General features: G+C 41.2%; 1 protein-coding gene across 3 annotated transcripts in view; it reads left to right on the top strand.

Moving 5' to 3' along the window:
- The window catches only part of CTNND2 (catenin delta 2), a 981,613-nt gene that overhangs the window by 777,306 nt on the left and 184,327 nt on the right, over positions 1 to 19,980 (top strand). For all 3 annotated transcript variants that reach the window (XM_021711379.1, XM_021711381.1, XM_021711380.1), the window contains one exon: positions 7,664 to 7,847. In XM_021711379.1, coding sequence (XP_021567054.1) covers positions 7,664 to 7,847 — 184 coding nt within the window. The remainder of the gene's footprint in view (positions 1 to 7,663; positions 7,848 to 19,980) is intronic.

Here is a 19,980-nt window from a genome sequence, read left to right on the forward strand (position 1 = left end):
TAAGGGGCTATCCATTATTAAGGCAACATTTTGGTGAGCTTTAACATAGACTCAAGATGAATGCTTTTATTTTTAAAAGAACTAAATGAGTGTGGTGTGTGACTCTTTTCCATTTGGAAGGACTCTCACAACGATCCCAATTCACAGCCATATCTGAGGGTCACTGATTCCTGGGGACATATTGAGAGCGTTGTGTGCATGCACCCTCATGTTCATTTGTATAGAAGATGCACACACAGCACAACAGGACTTTGAAGTGTCATGGGCTTCCAGATTTCAAGCAGCCACATCCCTGGGGACTCAAGATGCGAATGGATAGGAGATGCAGGAGGTAGCGGTGGGTACCCCCTTGTCCCCTCCTGCCCCACCCCTGACTAGGTCTGACTCTGACTTTTAAGATGAACTTTTTTTTGATTCCATTCTTCTTCCTATTCCTCTCCCTCTCCCCAAGTACAAAAATGATCACTCTTAAAATAAAATAAATGATAGATTTGTTTAAAATACATCCTCATAAATACATTGCATAAATTTTTAATTTACAGATTAATTTTAAATAAATTATTGAAAACATTTATTTAAAATAAATTAAGCCCAACTTTCCTTTGGGTTTTGGTTTGAGCCTCACCCATGTGTTGTGGATCTAACAATTGAAAAGAAAAAACTGAAAACAAACCAGGCTGCTATGGTAACATCTTGGGTAGCCACAGGGCAGTGTTTGATTTTGCCATCATTTAAAACGTGCTATTATTAAGATATATTTTTTGTTCATCTATTTTTCCCCCAAGATAGTCATCTCTTTCAGGAAAAAGAAACCACAATTATCCTCTATTAAAACAAAGTGAAGGATCAAATGGAAGTAATTAAGATTTTATTAAAGAAATTTTATTAAACTAATCACAGCTCATGAATATGGATAATCTCAAGGAAAAGAGCCATCCTGTGCCTGAAATTAAACTAAACCATACTTTAAATATATTTTGCGTACGTAAGTAGTTATTTAAATGTCTTCTCAACTAAACCTACTGTCAAAATTATATTTAGAACAGCAATTTTACAGTGATAAAGGAAAGCTGTTGAGTGAAAATAATTAAAGGAAAGATGCTAATAAAACAATTTTATTATAGATTATAATCTGGAGGAAATTAGCATATTTTCATCGGGTAAATTAAAATTCGCTAGTGACCATCAACCAAAATACTAAAACATTTTATTGTTACCTTCAGATAAGAATTAAAGGAGTAACTTATTATGGATGCTGGATACTCATGAAAATCTTAGATTTTTAACGAATTGAAATTTCGATATTACCTTAGCTAATTAAGAATTATCAGGAGTTAATATAAGAAAAGTATTCAAATGAAGCATCAGAGATAAGCCTTCTAATGCTAAATGGATTCATGCTTTCAGTGACATAATTTTTTCTCGACTAGGAATTTTTTGTTTTGTTTTGTGTAATAGGATTTCTGTAGATTCGAGATAGATAAGATAATCCCATTTAGATAACACTTTCATATTCTCATTTGGACCTGTTATTTACACAATTATGTCTTGCATCTGCTATTTTATTCTTTCAAGACATTACATCATTCTGAAATTGTTGTGACATTGAAAGAATATTCAGTGCTTCGAGTACCATGACATCCTGTAAGAGTCACACCATCCAGTGTTTTTATTTAATACCTATTTGGTGAACACCTTGTGTGTGTCAGGGCATCTTCTGGCTGGTGGGGATTCTGTATGCTGTGTGTGTTCTGCAGATGATGAGCACTCAGACGAGTGTCTGCTTTCATTTCAAGGCTGGGACCCGGGGAGGAACAGTGAGGACATGACAGAATGAGTTAGCGATAAGTCTCTGCTGAAAATTAAAATAGGAGTTCTGACAGCAAGCGTCTGGGAAGGTAGCTCAGACTGATCCAGAAAAGCCTCTTGGAGTTTAGCACATTTAAGTGGCATGTGAATGGAAGATTAGCCATGGTCTAGGGCAGAGTATTTCAAAATGAGAACGCAAGTCCAGGGAATCTGGGACATAAACAGGCTTGGATGTTCAAGAAGAAACAGGACACTGACTGGAGCATGTTGACTGGAATTTTGGTGTTGCACTGGACACGAGGGCGGAGATTTTTTGTTCTTTTTGCTCATCTCTCCACTTAGTGTCAAACAGAACTGGGCACGCAGTAAGTCCTTAATATCTATGAAGTGGATAAATAAATGAACGCATCTGTTTCAGGATGAATTTAGAGATTTGGGGAAAGGCCTGATCATGAGGTTACTATAAGAAGTTTAATTTTATTTTAAGCATGATAATTTTTTTTTTAGTTGGAGTCTCACTCTGTCGCCCAGGCTGGAGCACAGCAGCACACTCACGGCCACCCCAGCTTCCACCTGCTGGGCTCCAATGATCCTTCTGCTTCAGCCTTCCAAGTAGCCAGAACTACAGGCACATGTTACCATGTCTAGTTAATTTTTGATTTATTATAGAGACCAGGTCTTGTACAGCTTGCCCCGGCTGGTCTCGAACCCGGGGCTCAGGCAATCTACTCACTTTGGCCTCCCAAAGTGATGGAATTACAGACCGAGCCACCAAGCCCGGCCATCATGATAATATTTTTTAGGGGATTTACAGTAGACTGAAAAATGCTTCCACCAAAAACGTTCACATTCCTAATTCCCTTACATGCTGAAAGGGACTTTGCAGGTGTGTTTCAGTTAAGGGTCTTGAGATGGGGAGATTATCCTGGGTTATCCAGGTTGGCTCAGTGTGATCACAAGTAACCTTGTGAGAGAAAGACTGGAGGGTCTGAGCCAGAGAAGATGTGACCATGGAAGCCAAGGTCAGAGGGATGTAAGATGTCAAACCAGGGCGTGCAGGTAGCCATCAGAAGCCTGAAGAGATGAGGAAACATGTTCTCCCTTGGAGCCTTCAGAAGAAGCACTATCCTGCCAGCCCATTATAGACACCAGACCTCCAGAGCTGTAAGAAAATAAGTTTGTGTTTTTTAAGCCACTGTGGTGACTTGTTAAAGCAGTGATGGGAAACTAATGCAAGATTATTTCAAATTAAACAAAGTGTTTGGCCACTTATTAAATTGCAGATATGAAGAAAAGTATTTATTTATTTTTATTTATGTTTTTGAGTTGGAGTCTCAGTCGCCCAAGCTAGAGTGCTGGGCTCAGGCGATCCTTCCACTTCAGCCCTCCAAGTAGCTGGAACCACAGGCATGTGCTACCATGCCTGGCTGACTTTTTTGATTTGTTGTAGAGACGAGGTCTTGCCATGTTTCTCAGGCAGATCTCGAACCCCTGAGCTCAGGTACTCCTCCTGCCTCCGCCTCCCAAAGTGCTGGGATTACAGGTGTGAACCACCGTGCCCAGCTCAATAGTACATTTTTAAAAATTAAGTATCTGTCACTTAAATTAATATGCCTCTTGAATTTAGTTACAGAGTTTAGCCAGATCCGCCTTCCTGTATCTTGTGTATTCTCACAGTGAAATTTCGAAAGAATAAGAGAGTAAGTGGACTTGGGGGAGAGGAGAGTAACCAGGAAAAAAAATTGTTGTAGAAAGCAAGAAGGGAAAAAACATGAGTTCATCCATTGTAGAAAGGCAAAGGAAAGGAGAGGGAAGGGAACAAAGAGGAAAGGATGGAGTTTGGGAGGGAAAAGAGTGTATTATCTATTGCTGTATAACAAATCATCCTCAAATTTAGCAGCTTAGAACAACAAACATCCATCCATCTCACACAGTGTCTAAGTGTCAGGAACTTCAGAAAAGCAAAGCTGGGTGGTCCTGGCTTGGGGTCTCTCATGAGGTTGCAGTTATCCAAAGGCTTGATTGGGGCTGGAAGATCCACTTCCAAAGTGGCAAATGGCTGTTGGCTGGAAGGTCTCAGCTCTCCATCATAAGACTGCTTAAGATCTTCACGGCATGCCAGCTGGCTTCCCCACAAATAACATTCCAAGAGGGAGGTTGGAGGAAGCCATAATACCTTTGTTATGACCTTGTCTCAAGTCATTTGCAGCCACTTCCACCATCTTCTGTAGCTCAGAAGTGAGTCACTAAACCCAGTCCTCACTCACGGGGAGAAGGATTAGGCTCCACCATTTGAAGGAAATATATTTTTAAAATTGTGGGCATGTCTTAAACCAGCATGGAAGAAAGGGGGAAGGAATGAAGAGAAAATTGAGAAAAACACCTGTTTTTCCATTTGTTCAGAGAGGACGCCTAGTTTTGTCAGTTTTCTCCGCTAATTTCTCTTTCTTCAGCAAGGACGTGTGTGTGTGTGTGTGTGTGTGTGTGTGTGTGTGTGTGTGTGTGTGTGTGTGTGTTGTAGTAGGACAGATATAGAGTTCCCAGCTGTTTCCCACTTTTGACAACTACCAGACTTAACAACCTTTACCTCTGTTTTCCCCAGAAACTGATGCTTCTTCACTTAAGCTTGTCTCTATGTCTAGATATTCTAACAAAAATTCCAAGTTTTGAAACTACTCTGCAATGGTTTGCTGAATTCCCCCTAAAAAATTCTGGCCAACACACAGTGGCTCACACTTGTAATTCCAGCATTTGGGGAGACTGAGCAGGAGGATTGCTTGATCCCAGGAGCTCGAGGCAGGTCTGGGCAAGAAAGTGAGACCTCATCTCTACAAAAAAAATAAAAATAAAAATAAATGGGCAGGGTGGCATTCGGGTCCCAGTTACTCACAAAGCTGAGGTGGGGGATCGCCTGAGCCCAGGCGGTCAAGGGCTGTGGCAAGCCATGATCATGTCACTGCACTCCAGCCTGAGCTTCATCCTGAGACCTCAACTCAAAAAAATAAAACAGCAACAAAAAAACCCGTGATACGTTATATCCAGTTTGTTAAGTCTTCATCTGGAGGTGGTAAAGTTGCTCCTGATAGAGATTTACTGTAGTTCTAATAAGTTCAGGAAGCACTTGTGAGTTGTGGATATAAATTAAGATAGAAAGTTCAGAGATATGCATCAAGCACTGTGATAAGCTCATTGGAATGTGACTCACAGGTGGAGTCAGCCTGGAAAGGTGGAATGAATGTGAACTTCTGTCTGCTTATGATTCTGGAGTAGGCTACACTAATTAATGAATTAATGAGAAACGTGAAGGAGGTGGACCAGCCCAGTCAAGAGATAGCTCTGATCTCGTCTTTTTAAAAATCCTTTTACTCTGGTCAGATATGAGATTAGGCCTTTAGTTTTTCTTTGGTTTCTCCCCTTCCTTTCCTTATCTCTTTTCTATTTGTTAGAGAACAGTAAAAATGGTTTTATTCTCCTAGAAAGCTTTTCGGTTCTTTTAAATTCATTGCATGTAAACATGCAAAAGTTTCTCTTTTGCCATGTGGTTTCGAGAGGACATGTATTGCACAGCGTGCCTTATTACTCATATTTTAAGACATTCACAAGCCTCGGTTTTCAGGTATTGATATTCTCACATCTGGATTTGGGAATGAAAATCCTCATGTTTTATTTCTGTGTTTTTCCATTGCCTTCTTAGAAAAGCAGAGTGCTTTAATGTGATGTTACTTAATGTTATCCTCAAATACTGGGGTAAAGATTAATGTCTTTTTATTGTGCTTTTTAAAACTGAAAAATCAATTATTGTACTAAAAAATAACATGTTTTTGAGGTTGGAAATGAATGCAGAAAATCATTTTGATTATTTAGATGATCAAAATTTAGTAAAACATTTCTCAATGGATGATTAAGCAGCTTTTTATTTTATTAAAACAAGATAAATGCATATGTTAATATCTTCAGTATTTCAAATCAGTTCAAATCAGAATATATCCTGAGCACCTTCTGTGTACCATTGAACATTTTTTGTATACTTGATTGAGAATAGTAATGGCAATATAAACATGCACACAAAAGTGTACAGAAAATAGTCAGTGCTCTAGAAAAAGGTTGGAAAAAATTCTTCTGTAAAGGCCCAGATAGTAAATTATTTAGGCTCTGTGGACCATCAGTCTCTTTCATAAGTACCCAACTCTTCCTTTGTAGGACAAAAGCAGACATAGGAAATATGTAAATGAACAGACATGGCTGTGTTCCAGTAAAACTTTATTTACAAAAACAAGCAGGCCAGATTTGCCCCTAAGTTAACGCCCTGCATTAAAGGATTGGCTGTACATACTGGGCACAATCAACAATATGTTGTTTCCTTTGCATTTATTTACATAAAATTCCTAGCAAATGTTAATTCTAAAGGCAGCTGAAAGAGTGTGTTTCTATAGTTACATTTTTATAGAACTGTAGAGTCATTTTACTTATACAGTCACTTATTTAGTTATTAATAGTCAGACTTGCATTCTTAACACTCTTGGATAGTTTAAACATGTACAATGAAGCAACTAATAAAATAATTTTAGAAATAAATATGTTCTGCTTATTCTATTCATAACAGTAGATGGGAAAGAATCTCATCTCATTAAAATATACTGAAAACTTGTTAAGCAAATAAGCTTAAAGTCTTGTCTCTAAAGACAACTGTAGTATTTTTATTTCCAGTATCTGCAGTGATGTCGCTTGAGGTTGGGGAACATGCAGGCTTTCTTTTTGGGGAAAATAGAACGTTATTCTCTGTTTCTTTTTTTCTTTATGTTTACTGTTCTTAACAAAAATAATAGAATAATCATTTTAAAAGCATTTTATTTTCAAATGGTATTATATATGCAATGCTTATGACCTTTTCTAAAATTAATATTATTTTAAAGATATTGGAAAGCCTAAAACATTCTGTTGGTTCATAACACCTCTACTTCCTACTGCTCCTTTTTTTTTGGAGTCGGAGTCTCACTCTGTCGCCCAGACTGGAGTGCAGTGGCCGCTCTCGGCCACCGCAGCCTCGACCTGCTGGGCTCCGGCGATCCTTCACCTCAGCCTTCCAAGTAGCTGGAACTACAGGCGCGCACTACCACGCCCGACTAATTTTTTGATTTATTGTAGAGATGAGGTCTCGCCAAGTTGCCCAGGCGAGTCTCAAACCCGCGGGCTCAGGCAATTCACTCACCTCAGCCTCCCAAGGTGCGGGATTACAGGCTGAGCCACCGAGCCCGGCTCCTGTCATTCTTTAAAGAACATTCTGGAGGTCCTCCATGGGCATAGCTTTTAGAGAAAAACTACCAAAACTATCACCAGTGACATTATGTTTAAATTGATGGTTGAACTAGTTGTCATCGGACCTGACGGCAGATTCTCATAAGGTCCTAACTACTGGTGGTTGGTTGTACAGTAAAGCTAAGTGAATCTGAGACACCACTTGTGCATACTGAGGTCTTGGGCAAAACAAAGATGCTCTACTAGTCCATTTCAGATAAATTTCACATCACTTTGGTCTTGGTTAGAATTTGGGAGCTTGAGTTCAGTGTACTAAGAGTGAACGGATGTGTGGTGGGCAGTCTCAATTCAATCAGATCGCTCAAGCTTGGTTACTCTCCATGATGAAATAAAGATACATGTCACAATTCCTCTGCTCACTTGTCGGATTTTCACAGCATGCTTTTAATGGGTTCACACAGATGTTCTAAAATTAAGGGCAAGCTCTAGGAGGTGTGCTTAATCCTTCCTGCCAGTGCTGGTAACTCAAAGATGGAAAACAGTTTTGAGATGAGAAAAATTCATGGCCACCCAAAAGCTCTCTTTGTTTTTCTTGCAGGAGTCCTTTGGAACCTCTCGTCATGTGATGCACTCAAAATGCCAATCATCCAGGATGCCCTGGCAGTATTGACCAATGCAGTGATTATCCCGCACTCGGGCTGGGAAAATTCGCCTCTTCAGGATGATCGGAAAATACAGCTGCATTCATCACAGGTGCTGCGCAATGCCACTGGGTGCCTAAGGTCAGTCCCGAGCGCCTCTCCTGCTGTCTTCCCTGGTCACACACTGTCTCTTTCCATAACTTTAATTGCTGTTTTACTAAGGGTCAGACTGTTCCAGGAAGATGGATGTTGATGTGGCAATGGAGTATAAGAAGCTAATAAAAAACATTTCTAGTCAAGGACTAAAGAGATACAGGCAGCTTCCACTTGTCTGTCCCTGGCATAGTTAACAGAATTTCTTAGGTCTAGGGTGAAGAGTAAATATTTTCATTCCAACCAAAATTAAGACACTTTTTTGGAAAATAAAATCCCTTGGCAATTTTTTGTTACGTTGCAACATGCATATAGAACAACCAAGCAAGCTGATTGGTTGGGATGAGTCTATGACAGTTACCTAGGAATCTGGTTAACTGTCACCAGTAGCAATTTTTTTTTTTAAGAAAAATATATAATTCTTACAAGTAGCTCTTTAAACAGGCCTGTTGCTTTAATTTTTTAAATAAATTATAAAATTAGCAAATGTAGTGTAATTCTTTCCTAATGCATTTTCACAAAAATTGTCCTCAGGAATCTTTTGAGATTTCTTACAATCAACTTTATGCCTTGTTTAATGTTTCCTCTTAGGAAAGAAAGCAATAATCAAGATATAATTCTTCTAAACTCTAGAAACTGGGCTTCCAAGGATGTTGTATTTTGTACCAAAGTTGGAAATCTCAGTTGCATGAAGTTAATGATGATATAGAGGCAAAAGGGGTGATTAAAAATTTCTAGTCAAATCTTCTATATTTCAGAGTAAAAAGTAAGGATTACATTAGCTAGGCTGGTTCAAAGCTGCCATTTCTCCTATGGTTGATCAGTTTCTAGGTATAAAAACCAGTCTCTACTGAGGAGGAACAAAATCACCTTGATGACATTAATAATAACCATCTCATGAATATTCATAACAAAACAGTGCTCTCAGCCTCCAGTCTTGAGAGGGGCATGTATGTTTGTGTGAATATGTGTGCACAGAGCGAGATAAGAGCCTTGCTTCACGAGTATCGACGCACATTCATGGGCAGGAATGGGAATCCTCTGACGATTTTGCTTTTCCTCCAAGTCATGAAATAATGAACTTTTGACATGATTTCTCTAGATAGGCTCTCCCATAAGTCAGATGTACAGTTGTGCAAGATACCCTATTGAGGCATTCTTTTTATAAGGTCTTAAAATTGTTATGCTGTAGAAACATCTGTTTTACTAGAAGACATACAACTCATCCTAAGTCAAAATGGTAGACACCTCTGACCCTTCATGCCTAATTTTTAAAAATATGTCAATTATTTTCAGCTATTAAAAGTATTTTTCCATTCCTCACATCTTCTCCTCTTTTTTTCCCCCCTTGCATCTTCTACTTGGAAAGCAGGTCATAATTCCTAGTGACCACAGGAAGGAAGTGCCTCAGAATCAATTGTAGAAGTATATTCAGGGAAGACCTGGCTAGCTCTGTCAGTTAAAATTTTCTCTGAATAATATAGTAGCATCATTATGTCTTCATGATGTTTGAAACAATGTGTAGGCCACTGCTGTTATCACTGTACATTTGATACCCTTTGAGGAAAAAGTAGACAAAGAAGCTAGACCAGTGTAGGTTTGCAGGTCCCTTTTGCAAGTTATCTGGCTAAGTTTAGGGTCTGGAATGTCACCCAGAGCACAGTTAGATCAGACCAGGATGACTCTTCATCTTTTTCTATTTACACATACAGAAGCTTGATCCTGTGTCTTCTGCTGATGACTCTGAGTGACCACATCATATAAAGCAAAAAAGAAGGACATTCGGTTTAGAGTTTGTTGTCACCAAATTGGGTTTCCTTAGCCAAGATACAACCAATTTTAGTGATTTTTTTGAGTATATCATATGAGTGACAAAGCAAAATCTGTCAATACATAGTGAAACTTTGACATACCTCTTAATTCATTAAACTTCTACACTCTTACAAAAAGAACATGATTCTTCCTCTCTTTGAATGTGTTGATGAATCATTTTATGTTGATGAGCAAGTTGGACTAGGAGATGATAAAAGCCCTGAGAAGGACTGAAATGAATTTATCAAGTGAAGACTCAGTGGATGAAAGGGTTCAAGGAATATCAACTATCATTTGCCATTTACGGAGAAACAATGCTAGCAACACGCCAAAACAGTCCCAGATGTTTACATCATGATAGAAGACTTCAGATTTTAGTATACAAGCTTATTTACATTTTTAGTTTTCTTAACAAGGCTTAGGTCTTTATTCACATTAAAGAAAGTTTACCTTTATCACAGTAGCAGAGTTAAATCAGACCAGGACGACTCCCCATCTTTTTCTAGTCACACAAACAGACGCTTGACCTTGTGTCTTCTGCTGCTGGCTAGGAGTGACCACATCCCAGGAAACTACTCTTGCCTTTTATCCCATGAGCAATTGCTGAACACCTACTATGTGTCAGGGAGGGGCCAGGAGGCAGAGATAGACACAGTGCCCTCCACCCTTCAGAAGCTCATAACCTAATGGAAGAAATGCCACCCATACCATTAGCCCTAGCATGATATACTAGTGGCATTTCAATGTTATGGTCAGGGCAATGTGGAAGGGAAAAAAAAGTTGTAGTGTGGAGGAAGTGGCTAACTCAGCCAGGTATGGTGAAAAAGGTTTAAAGGGTCAGATGAGATTGATCTAACCATTGAAAGGACTTTGCCAATGGCAGCAGTGGGAAAGCGTTATGGCCAGAAGGAGTGACTGGCACGTTCTGCCCAAACCTGGGAAGACTCCAGCGGAGTTTGAGATACATTGTCAGTAGAGACTAGATTTTTAAATAAAATTAAAGTAGGTATTATTATTCATGAGATTGCTTTTTTTTCCAAGGATACAAAGTTCTGCTTCAAATGCATTGTTTATCCTTACATTTATTATAAAATCAGCAAGCTGAGAAGCCAGGACTTGAACCACAGGCTGACTCTTAATCCAGACCACTCCCACTCTGCTATGTAGAGAGGAGATATAAAATTATATGATAGGAGACTGCTAACAGATCTGTGCTTAAAACAATACACAAAACCACCCAACTGATGAGGGGCAACACTTTTCTTTGTGTTGGTTTCTTAAATTTGCTCCGCAAGTGGCAAAGTCCTCAGCGAGTGACTTTGCAGAGTGGCATCCACTGGTCAGCATCTTTTTGCTTTTATTTGCCAACTTTCTTTTCCCTCCTTCTTCTCTCACTTCCCATTCTCCCCGCCTAGAGCCTAAAGTGGGGAGTGAATATGGGCTTGAATAGAGTTAGTCACTCAGCCTCCCTTAAGCCTCTTATCTTCACCTCCATCTTTAATCTTCATGGAGACTGAGGGTGTGCAACCTTTGGCTTCCCTGGGTAGCATCGAGTAAAGAGGAATTGTCTTGGACCACACATAAATTATATGATACAGTCTACACACACACACACACACACACACACACACACACACACACACACACACATACATATGTATAATATATATGTGTGCACACACATGTGTGCTCATGAGGTCACAAAGAAAACAAAAGCTAAAAACAAAAACATGAAACTAAAAGAAGGATAAGAAAACTGGCATTACTAGATGTCTTGGGCCTGTGGATCTTGAGTAGGACATGCCTGATGCAGACAGAGCTATGGGTTCCCTTTTCTGTTTTAAAACTATATTTTGCCGGGCTCAGTGGTTCAGCCTGTAATCCCGTGCCTTTGGGAGGCTGAGATGAGTGGATTGCCTGAGCCCGCGGGTTCGAGACCCGCCTGGGCAGCGAGACCTCATCTCTACAATAAATCAAAAAATCAGCCGGGTATAGTAGCGCATGCCTGTAATTCCGGCTTCTTGGAAGGCTGAGGTGGAAGGATCGCCAGAGCCCAGCAGGTCGAGGCTGCGGTGGCCGGGAGCAGCCACTGCACTCCAGTCTGGGCAACAGAGTGAGACTCCAACTAAAAAAAAACCAAAAAACCAAAAAAAACAAAAAACTATATTTTAAGGTATATTTTAGATAATAACATTAGCATGACTTTCAGACTCAGACTCCTCCCTTCTTTTACAGATGACTTTCAGATGAGCTGATATTTTGACCTGTTTCTGTAGGTATTGTTTCAGGACTATATAAAGAAAATAAAATATTAAAAAAATACTTTTTTTCCCCTAGGATTATTTTTTCCTAAATCAGTCTAGTTTACATATCCAGTGGAAGGAGCGTATAGTAGATAAAAGTATATTTGTCAGATTATTATTGAAAATCATGACTTGATTTTTGTTCTTAGGGGGTTGCAGACTTATTTAAGTCATTTCAGGATGGGGAGCTAAGGTTAAAAATTTAGGCAATTACTATTTTTAAAGAGATCACCTTTTTATTTTTCAGAAAGAAAGCAGTGTTATGCATGCAAATTATACTGTTCTTAAATGTCCAAAAGCTTAGCAGAGAGAAATTTATGTCAGTCAAATATGACTAAGTCTTAGTAAGCCAGAATGTGAAAAGCTGACACTATTCTATCTTGATACATTTTCCCACAGTCTTAATAGATTCTGTCTGGCTTCTTGGGCCTTCCTTTGGCAGTAGTTATTGTAAAAATGTCGATGGCAGTCCTCTCCCTCATCCATTTCCACCTCCAGGTCCCAAACTAGAAAAGGAGTCACACTCACAGGGAATAGTCTAAATAGGAGACACCTGCCTTTGCCATCTCTAGGAAGGCATAGGAAGTCTTCACGGGAAGATATCATATCATGTTGACACAGCAACTGTTAAAGCACATTTGAAATATAAAATGAGGAGCGAATACCCTTAGTTCTTTTCCATTTAAAATTCTGGGACAGGAGTGCAATTTTTTTTTTTTTTTTGAGTCAGAGTCTCACTCTGTCGCCCAGGCTGGAGTGTAGTGGCACACTCACGGGCACTGCAACCTTGACCTGCTGGGTTTAGGTGATCCTTCCACCTCAGCCTTCCAAGTAGCTGGAACCACAGGCATACATCACCGCGCCTGGCTAATTTTTTGATATATTGTAGATATGAGGTCTCACCAAGTTGCCCAGGTTGGTCTTGAACCTGTGGGCTCAGGCAGTCCTCTCACCTCGGCCTCCTAAAGTGCTGGGATTATAGGTGTGAGCCACTGCTCCTGGCCGGAAAGTACAATTTTTTAAAAGCAGATCTATCTGTTTCTGAAGTATCTATTTGTCACACAGCAAAGAGGATAGAAATGAAAAAAAAAAAGTCTCTTAAATTTTGTTGGAGGTGCGAGTTGATAAGAATGATGGCATCTAGACTATGGGACTCCAGACACACTGGCCGGTGGGGACAAAGGGTTAGAGTTGTGGGGGACGAGAACCAGGTAGAGTCTCATCTCTTCACTCTGCCTCCCGCTGCCTCTTCCCTGCGCCTCACCACAAGCACATGAATGCTCCCTTTCTTCCTCATTTCTTCCCCCTTGCTAGTTGTTCCTTTTGTTCCAATTCTGCCAGATCCAAACTTTAACTTCTAATAACAGCCATTTTTAAATATGACCCCAAGTAAGTGTGGCAAGACATTGGAGAGACTTAGGATGAAAGAATGAGTGAGGTTATTTTGTTAGTCTTCTCTTCTTTGCGTTATGATTGAAGAATCCTCCAAGGAAATGACTCTCGTGTAGCCTAACTCAGGCTGTTCAGACCTTGAAATAGATCAGTTTTATATTCATGGATGTTTCATTGCTCACCAAGTAATCAAATTCCTGTCTTAACCTTTGGTTGGTATGGTTGTCACCTTCAACCAAAAACATGTACTGATGGACCATGGTCTGAACACTGACCAGTGACGGACAAGCTGGCTCTGCTGTAGACAGGTCCGTGGTGGCTGAGGTCACTGTGGTGGGTTGAATAAATGTCTCCCCAAAATTCATGTCTACCAGGAAGCTCAGAATGTGACCTTATTTTGAAATAGGGTCTTTGCAGGTATAATTAGTTAATTAAGATGAGTGGATATGGGTGTCTTACAAGAAGAGGAAGTACACACAGAGAGACACCAATGAATGGTGTCTTATAAGAAGTAGACACACATGCAGAGAGGCCCACAGGAGAGGAGGCCAGGTGAAGATGGAGGTAGAGATTGCAGTGCTGTAACTACAAGTCAGGGAAAACTAAGGATTGCTGGCCACATAAAATGCCAGGAAGAGTCAGGGACGAATTCTCCCGTAGAGCCTTCAGAGAGAGCATGATCGTGCTGACACCTTGATTTTAGACTTCTAGCCTCCAGAACTGTAAGACAATAAATTTATGTTGTTATAAGCCAACCCTGTGATCCTTTGTTCTGACACTCCTAGGAAACTTGCAGGGTTATTCCAGTAAGAAAACGAAAGAGATCCTGCAAAGTCAGGGAGACACCCGGGGACACAGCACCAGGAGGAAAAAGATGTAAACAACATAAGGAAGCTGCCTGTCCCCAGACAGTGCCCCCACACTGGAACAAACAACCCAGAAAGCGAGTCGTTTTTCCTCTGTGCACAAGGCCACTTCTGTCCATAGCTTAGGTGTGAATAACAGCACATTACTTGGAGCAGGATTGAGCTCTACATGCCCGGATGTGGCTACCTCAGTCAAAGAAGGTTTAAGTTCAACCTCTTGGGTGGACCGGATAAGCCACCCCGTTTGTGATCCTTTTTTCTGACAGTCGTAGGAAACTCACAGGGTCATTCCAAAAAAGAAAATGAAAGAGATCCTGCAAAGTCAGGGAGACACCTGGGGACACAGCACCGGGAGGATGTGGCTACCTCAGCCAAAGACGGTTCAAGTCCAACTTCTTAGGTGGACCAGATGGCCATGAATGAGGGCCTCCCTATGCATGAATTTGATTTCTGCATGTCCTGCTTTCATCTGGAGGCTGATCTTTCCTTTTCCGCCTGACTTTGAACTAACTTCTGAATGCTGCAAGAATTTGTCTGATGATGTGGAGAGCCCAGAAGTCATTCTAGGTTCTGACACCGGGGATGCAAGCTGCTATCGGTCTCATTTAAGGAAGTCAAGTCCAGCAGCCATGTATAGAACGTATGCTTCCTCGATTCACTGTGAAACATGACTGCATTTCCCCATTTAAAATATCACAAATCAATATCCTAAAGATACCTGTCGTGACCATTACCATCGTCTCACGGTGAACTGTAGGTAAAGCCTTGCTGAGCATTCTTTTTTACCTTTTAATCTAACAGCTAGCTCAATAAAACAACTCCAATCCACATTACTGGATAACCGCATTCTATTTAGTCATGGATACTTAGGACTTTATCTCCAGCTGAATGATGTGCAATAGGCTGGCTTTGCTAACTTCCACAGCTCCTTTCCCGGTGCCGCTGAGTCCTTTATTTATTTTTATTATTCTGTTCCCACTTCAGCATCTTGTCCTGAAAGACAGCAATATACTACCTTATTTTTTTCCATCTGTCTTTGTGTACACAAGATTGTTATTAAGCTTGCCAGAGTATCTGCGCTGTGCCTTTGCTTATGAGTATAATTAAACTCAGACCCTCAATTAGTCATTTTAACCCATATAATGGATGAGCGCTTGGTCCCACGGTGCCACTAATTCTAGAGTGACCTTGAGAAAACCCCATCACAAAGTAATGTTAATGATAATCACACTCTGGCTAGAAAGCTCCAAGGACATTTGTTTTATCTGGTTTACTCTTGCATTAGCCACAAGTAAGACAAGGAATGATTACTATTTTAATGTTAAGTCCAGTTGGCTGCCAACATTATTCATCTGTTAAAAAGGATCTCCTTTAAAAAGTATTTTTAAAGAGTTGTATAATGAACTCCAGACTAGCTTACCTCTGCCCTTACCAGGCGAAGGTCATGTGTCAGCCTGACCTTCCCCATCCAGGTTCTTACAAGCTAAAGGTCTTTGTATGGATGTGGCAACAGACAAGACACTCACCACCCACCCCGCTCCCACCCCATTTTTCCACACCTGGTCCCAGAGTAGAGGAAGCTCCTCGCCTGGGCAGTTCTCCATTCCTGACCAGCGTGTCTAATAGGGATGTAATGTGGTTTTATTGAGTCAGAACTCAACAGCGAGGGTCTTCTTAGAACAGAGTTCAGTGGTGGGGTCAGAAGGCGTAGGGGATCTTAGGAGCTCATCAGGGAGGACGGTTGATTGCCTATATCAGCAGTCCCATGGTGACAAGGGGTCAGACCCTCCCTGATGCCCCCCAACACATCCAGCTCACTTTCTCCCATCCAATCAGAAGGATGTGTGGCTTACACAGTCATAGCCTCACTTAACGACGGGATATGTTCTGAGAAACACGTAACTAGGTGATTTCATCATTGTGCAAACATCATGGCGTGTACTTACACCAGCCTAGATGGTGTAGCCTGCTCCACGCCTAGGCCATATGGCACAGCTTGTTGCTTCTAGGCTGCAAACCTCTACAGCATGTTACTTTCCTGAATGCTGTAGGTGACTGTCACACAGTGGTAAGTATTTGCATCTCCAAATATATCCAAACAAAAAAAGCAATGCCTTGCACTAACTACAAATGGAAGAGTCCATGGAGTTTGCAGTTGAAAGCACTTAACTGAACAATGTCAAGAAGAAAGGACAAGCTGTTGCATCAAGGTCCACATTAGGCTGCCCCAGGCTGGACAAGTTGGGGTATGTTTTCCCTACTTAATGCCTCAGAAGACAGTATTCTTTTTGTTAATATTTTCCTGACTGGTGCAACCTTCCTCTTACTGATATACTTTCTTCAGTATAAAAGCTTTTTACCTTTAACTGGCTTGCAGTTTTTATCTTGTAACCCTTGAGTTTTCAGTCTTTTCTGGATTTGGTGCCTCTCTCACCTGTTCCATTAGGAAAAGTCTGAAAAAGCTTTATTTTTTTCAGTTCTTTCAGAAGGCCTTTCGGTCCCCCAAAAGGACTGACTAAAATTGTGCAAAGTTCTCCCCGGCATTTTTGTTCCATGAAATACTAATAGGGACTATCTCTTCCCAAACATTATTTTACTCCCCTAAGCTAGAAAAAAGTGAGAGTGTAATGATTTCTTCTTAAATATAAATGATTAATGTAAAATACCCCATCATGCTATTCCTTTTTAAAATTTTCATCATTTATTTCTGCAAAGTTTGATCTATTTAATTATGAAAATGTGCAGGCTCTAACTAAAACTTGTTTTAAATTATGTATCCTATAATTTGGTTGCAAATATGGGCTTCTTTTAAAAGGACAAGCAAATATTTAATTTTATCTTTTCAGCGTGAATGAAGTCATTCTTCCTATGAGAACATGAATATTCAGATTTTTCCATTAGAATGAACAAATGACTTCCTTTAAAAAATTTCAGCAAAAAAGTTTAGTTAATTCCCAATTGCTATAAAATATTATTTAATATTTATTTCCATAAAACACTGGGCTACAGCATGTTAGCTCCCTGATAAATAAAAAGCTGGTTCATTCTTAAATTTCTTCATAACTGCTTGATATTAAAAATATAATTTTTCTTCCTGCTGCCTCCCAAATTATATTACATTGCATAAGAAGCAACTTCCCTGGAGGAGACACAAAGAAACAAGTCTATTAACCATAAATTGAGGAAGAAAGAGCTTGCCAAACTGTTTCACTTATTGCTGACACACCAAGCCTTTCCAATATTTTAACACATCTATATTCATGCTGTTTCTCCTCTCCCTTTCCAACGTGGCATTATTTTAAAATAAATAAAGCTGGCATTTACCAGCATTGGGACAAAACAACCAATGAGTCGAGTATGGCTCATGGAAGAAAGGCAGATTCCAGGTGGAGCTGAGCACCCGCTCGTTAACCTTAAATGAAGACCTCCATCTTGTAAGCGTGATTCCTCCTGGCGGGAGGGGAACGTGATCAAGGAAAGCCACGCACAGCATCTGGAAGGTGCCGTTCAGAGCTTGCTCCAGCCCAGCATCCTGTGAATGCAGAGAGAAGAGTCAGACTCTCAAGTCTGCGCTGTACCCCCGTTCTCTGCATTCTCTTGCTGCCAATTCTCTTCTTAAGTCGGGTTGGTCCTTAATTCACCAAGCATATTTGAAATGCATTCTAGTTGCTCCTTAGTGGGCTAAGATGATTTGAAGCAGATTAGAAGAGTCTCCATGTGCCCTTCTGTGCTCAGTGGCCCCCTTTCATGGGCTAACAACTTCAGGGTGTTACTATGCAGGCCTGCCTAGAAGCCCATGGCGCTTTACTCCAGGGCCTGTGGCAGATGCCTGCGGGGTGATCTGAGTGGGAAGTCTGGTTTCCTAGGCTCCTTTCAATTGCCCTCGGAGCAATCATATGAAGGAGCGATGAAGTCTCTGAACACTGATTGCTGACAGCTGCTGGGAGGTCTCACAGGAAGCAGAGCTGCATTTGGGGTGAGCAGAGAGAATCAGCCCCTGGCTGCCTCTCTGGGATGGGATCTTCATCATTTCATAGAGTTAGCTGCTCACTCTGGAAACAGAGACTTGGGAAGCTACTAAAAGCAAAAGCTATTACTCTTTAACAGTTCCTTCTTGTTCTAAGCTGACAGAAGCTTCTAGAAGGACCCACTAAAAAGTTTTCCTTGCATTAGCCACAAGGGAAAACAGCCCTATCCAAGTTCCTGCTTGGTCCACATATTCTTGCCTTGAACAAGCTTAAGCAAAGAAGCAATATTGAGTAGTGATACGTACAAACGAGTTGACAACTTTCCACGCTGGATTTTCAGGATCTTGTACTTTTCTGACTGTGCCACAAATTCCTCTTCAGTGTGTCAGTTTCCTAAGTAAAAGGACTGACTGCCAGGACTCTAGACAAACCCTCCGTCCTTCACTAGTGTTCTGTAGAGGCACACATACATCCTTTTTCCCCATTAACAAGCACTCAACTGGCTAGGAGGATGTTGCACCGTTGATGCACTGACCGGAGCTGATGAATCTCAACAGCTAATTACACTTCTCTTAAGTTAAATGATTACCAGAAAGAAGCTGCGTTAGCACAAAGATTTTATGTGAGAGTGGCCATGCCCAGGAAAAGGCAAGCTGATTAATCATCCCATAATTCTCCATAATAGTCCTGTCTGGACTTTCATGTCCAGACCATTGTTTTGTCCAGGGTTACATGGTGCCTGCCCCTATTTTGAAATAGCAATATAATTGCTAATTGTGGGCTAATTTATGTAAACAAATGAGGGTCCGGTCAACAGAAGGTGTTGTCATCGTGACTGGTACTTACTGCTCACAGAGCTCTCCATTTTGCACAAAGTTGGGTCAGGCGGTTGGAGCAAACAAAGTTTGCTGCAAAAAAAGAGTGATTTCAGGTAAGCAAAAGCATCATGTCCTCTGAATGCCTGCCAGGAGGCGTGGCATGTGGCCCGACGCGTGGCTCAGAATCTGACAGGGTCTGAAGGGCTGTATTTCTGCTTCATGTGTATGAAAGCAGTGCTGATAAGGTTCTTCCTAGAACATAAAGGAACTTTACTTCTTTCTCCTCTGCAGGCAGCACTGTCATCCTGGCTAGCACATACGATTAAATGTCATCTGTCCTTGACCCCTGTCGCTCCTAAGCAGCTGAAATAGATTGAGGCTGGTGCTTTTCGCATCAGATGGAGCAGCGTGACCCCACCAGAACCTGCAGGAATAGGCCCACAAAGCAGCTGATGTCCGGCTCTTTAGGATTTCCTGGGGCTCATTCCTATCTGAGGGGAGATCATTGAGGCAGATTAGCCTCCTGTTTCCTCTCAAACTTCCAGTCGAGATGCCCCGTGAGCTCACATGGAGACCTTGGGAAAGCAACCCCCTTCTTCCACTCCCACAGGGCCAAAGGGAACAACAGCTCAGAAGGGTAGTGCCAAGACACCCATGAGGACACCGGGGATGGGGATACCGTTAGAGAAAGGACTCCTCTTACTTCTTCCTTCACAGGACCTGTAACCTTCCTCCTCTTTCTTCAAAACTCACAGGCCGGGCTCGGTGGCCCAGCCTGTAATCCCAGCCTTTGGGAGGCTGAGGTGAGCGGATTGCCTGAGCCCGCGGGTTCGAGACCCGCCTGGGCAACTTGGCGAGACCTCATCTCCACAATAAATAAAAAAATTAGCTGGGCATGGTAGCGCGCACCTGTAGTTCCGGCTACTTGGAAGGCTGAGGCGAAAGGATCTCCAGAGCCCAGC

Source organism: Carlito syrichta, unplaced genomic scaffold, assembly GCF_000164805.1.
Source record: "Carlito syrichta isolate Samal-C Ts95f unplaced genomic scaffold, Tarsius_syrichta-2.0.1 Scaffold302126, whole genome shotgun sequence".
Classification (NCBI taxonomy): domain Eukaryota; kingdom Metazoa; phylum Chordata; class Mammalia; order Primates; family Tarsiidae; genus Carlito; species Carlito syrichta.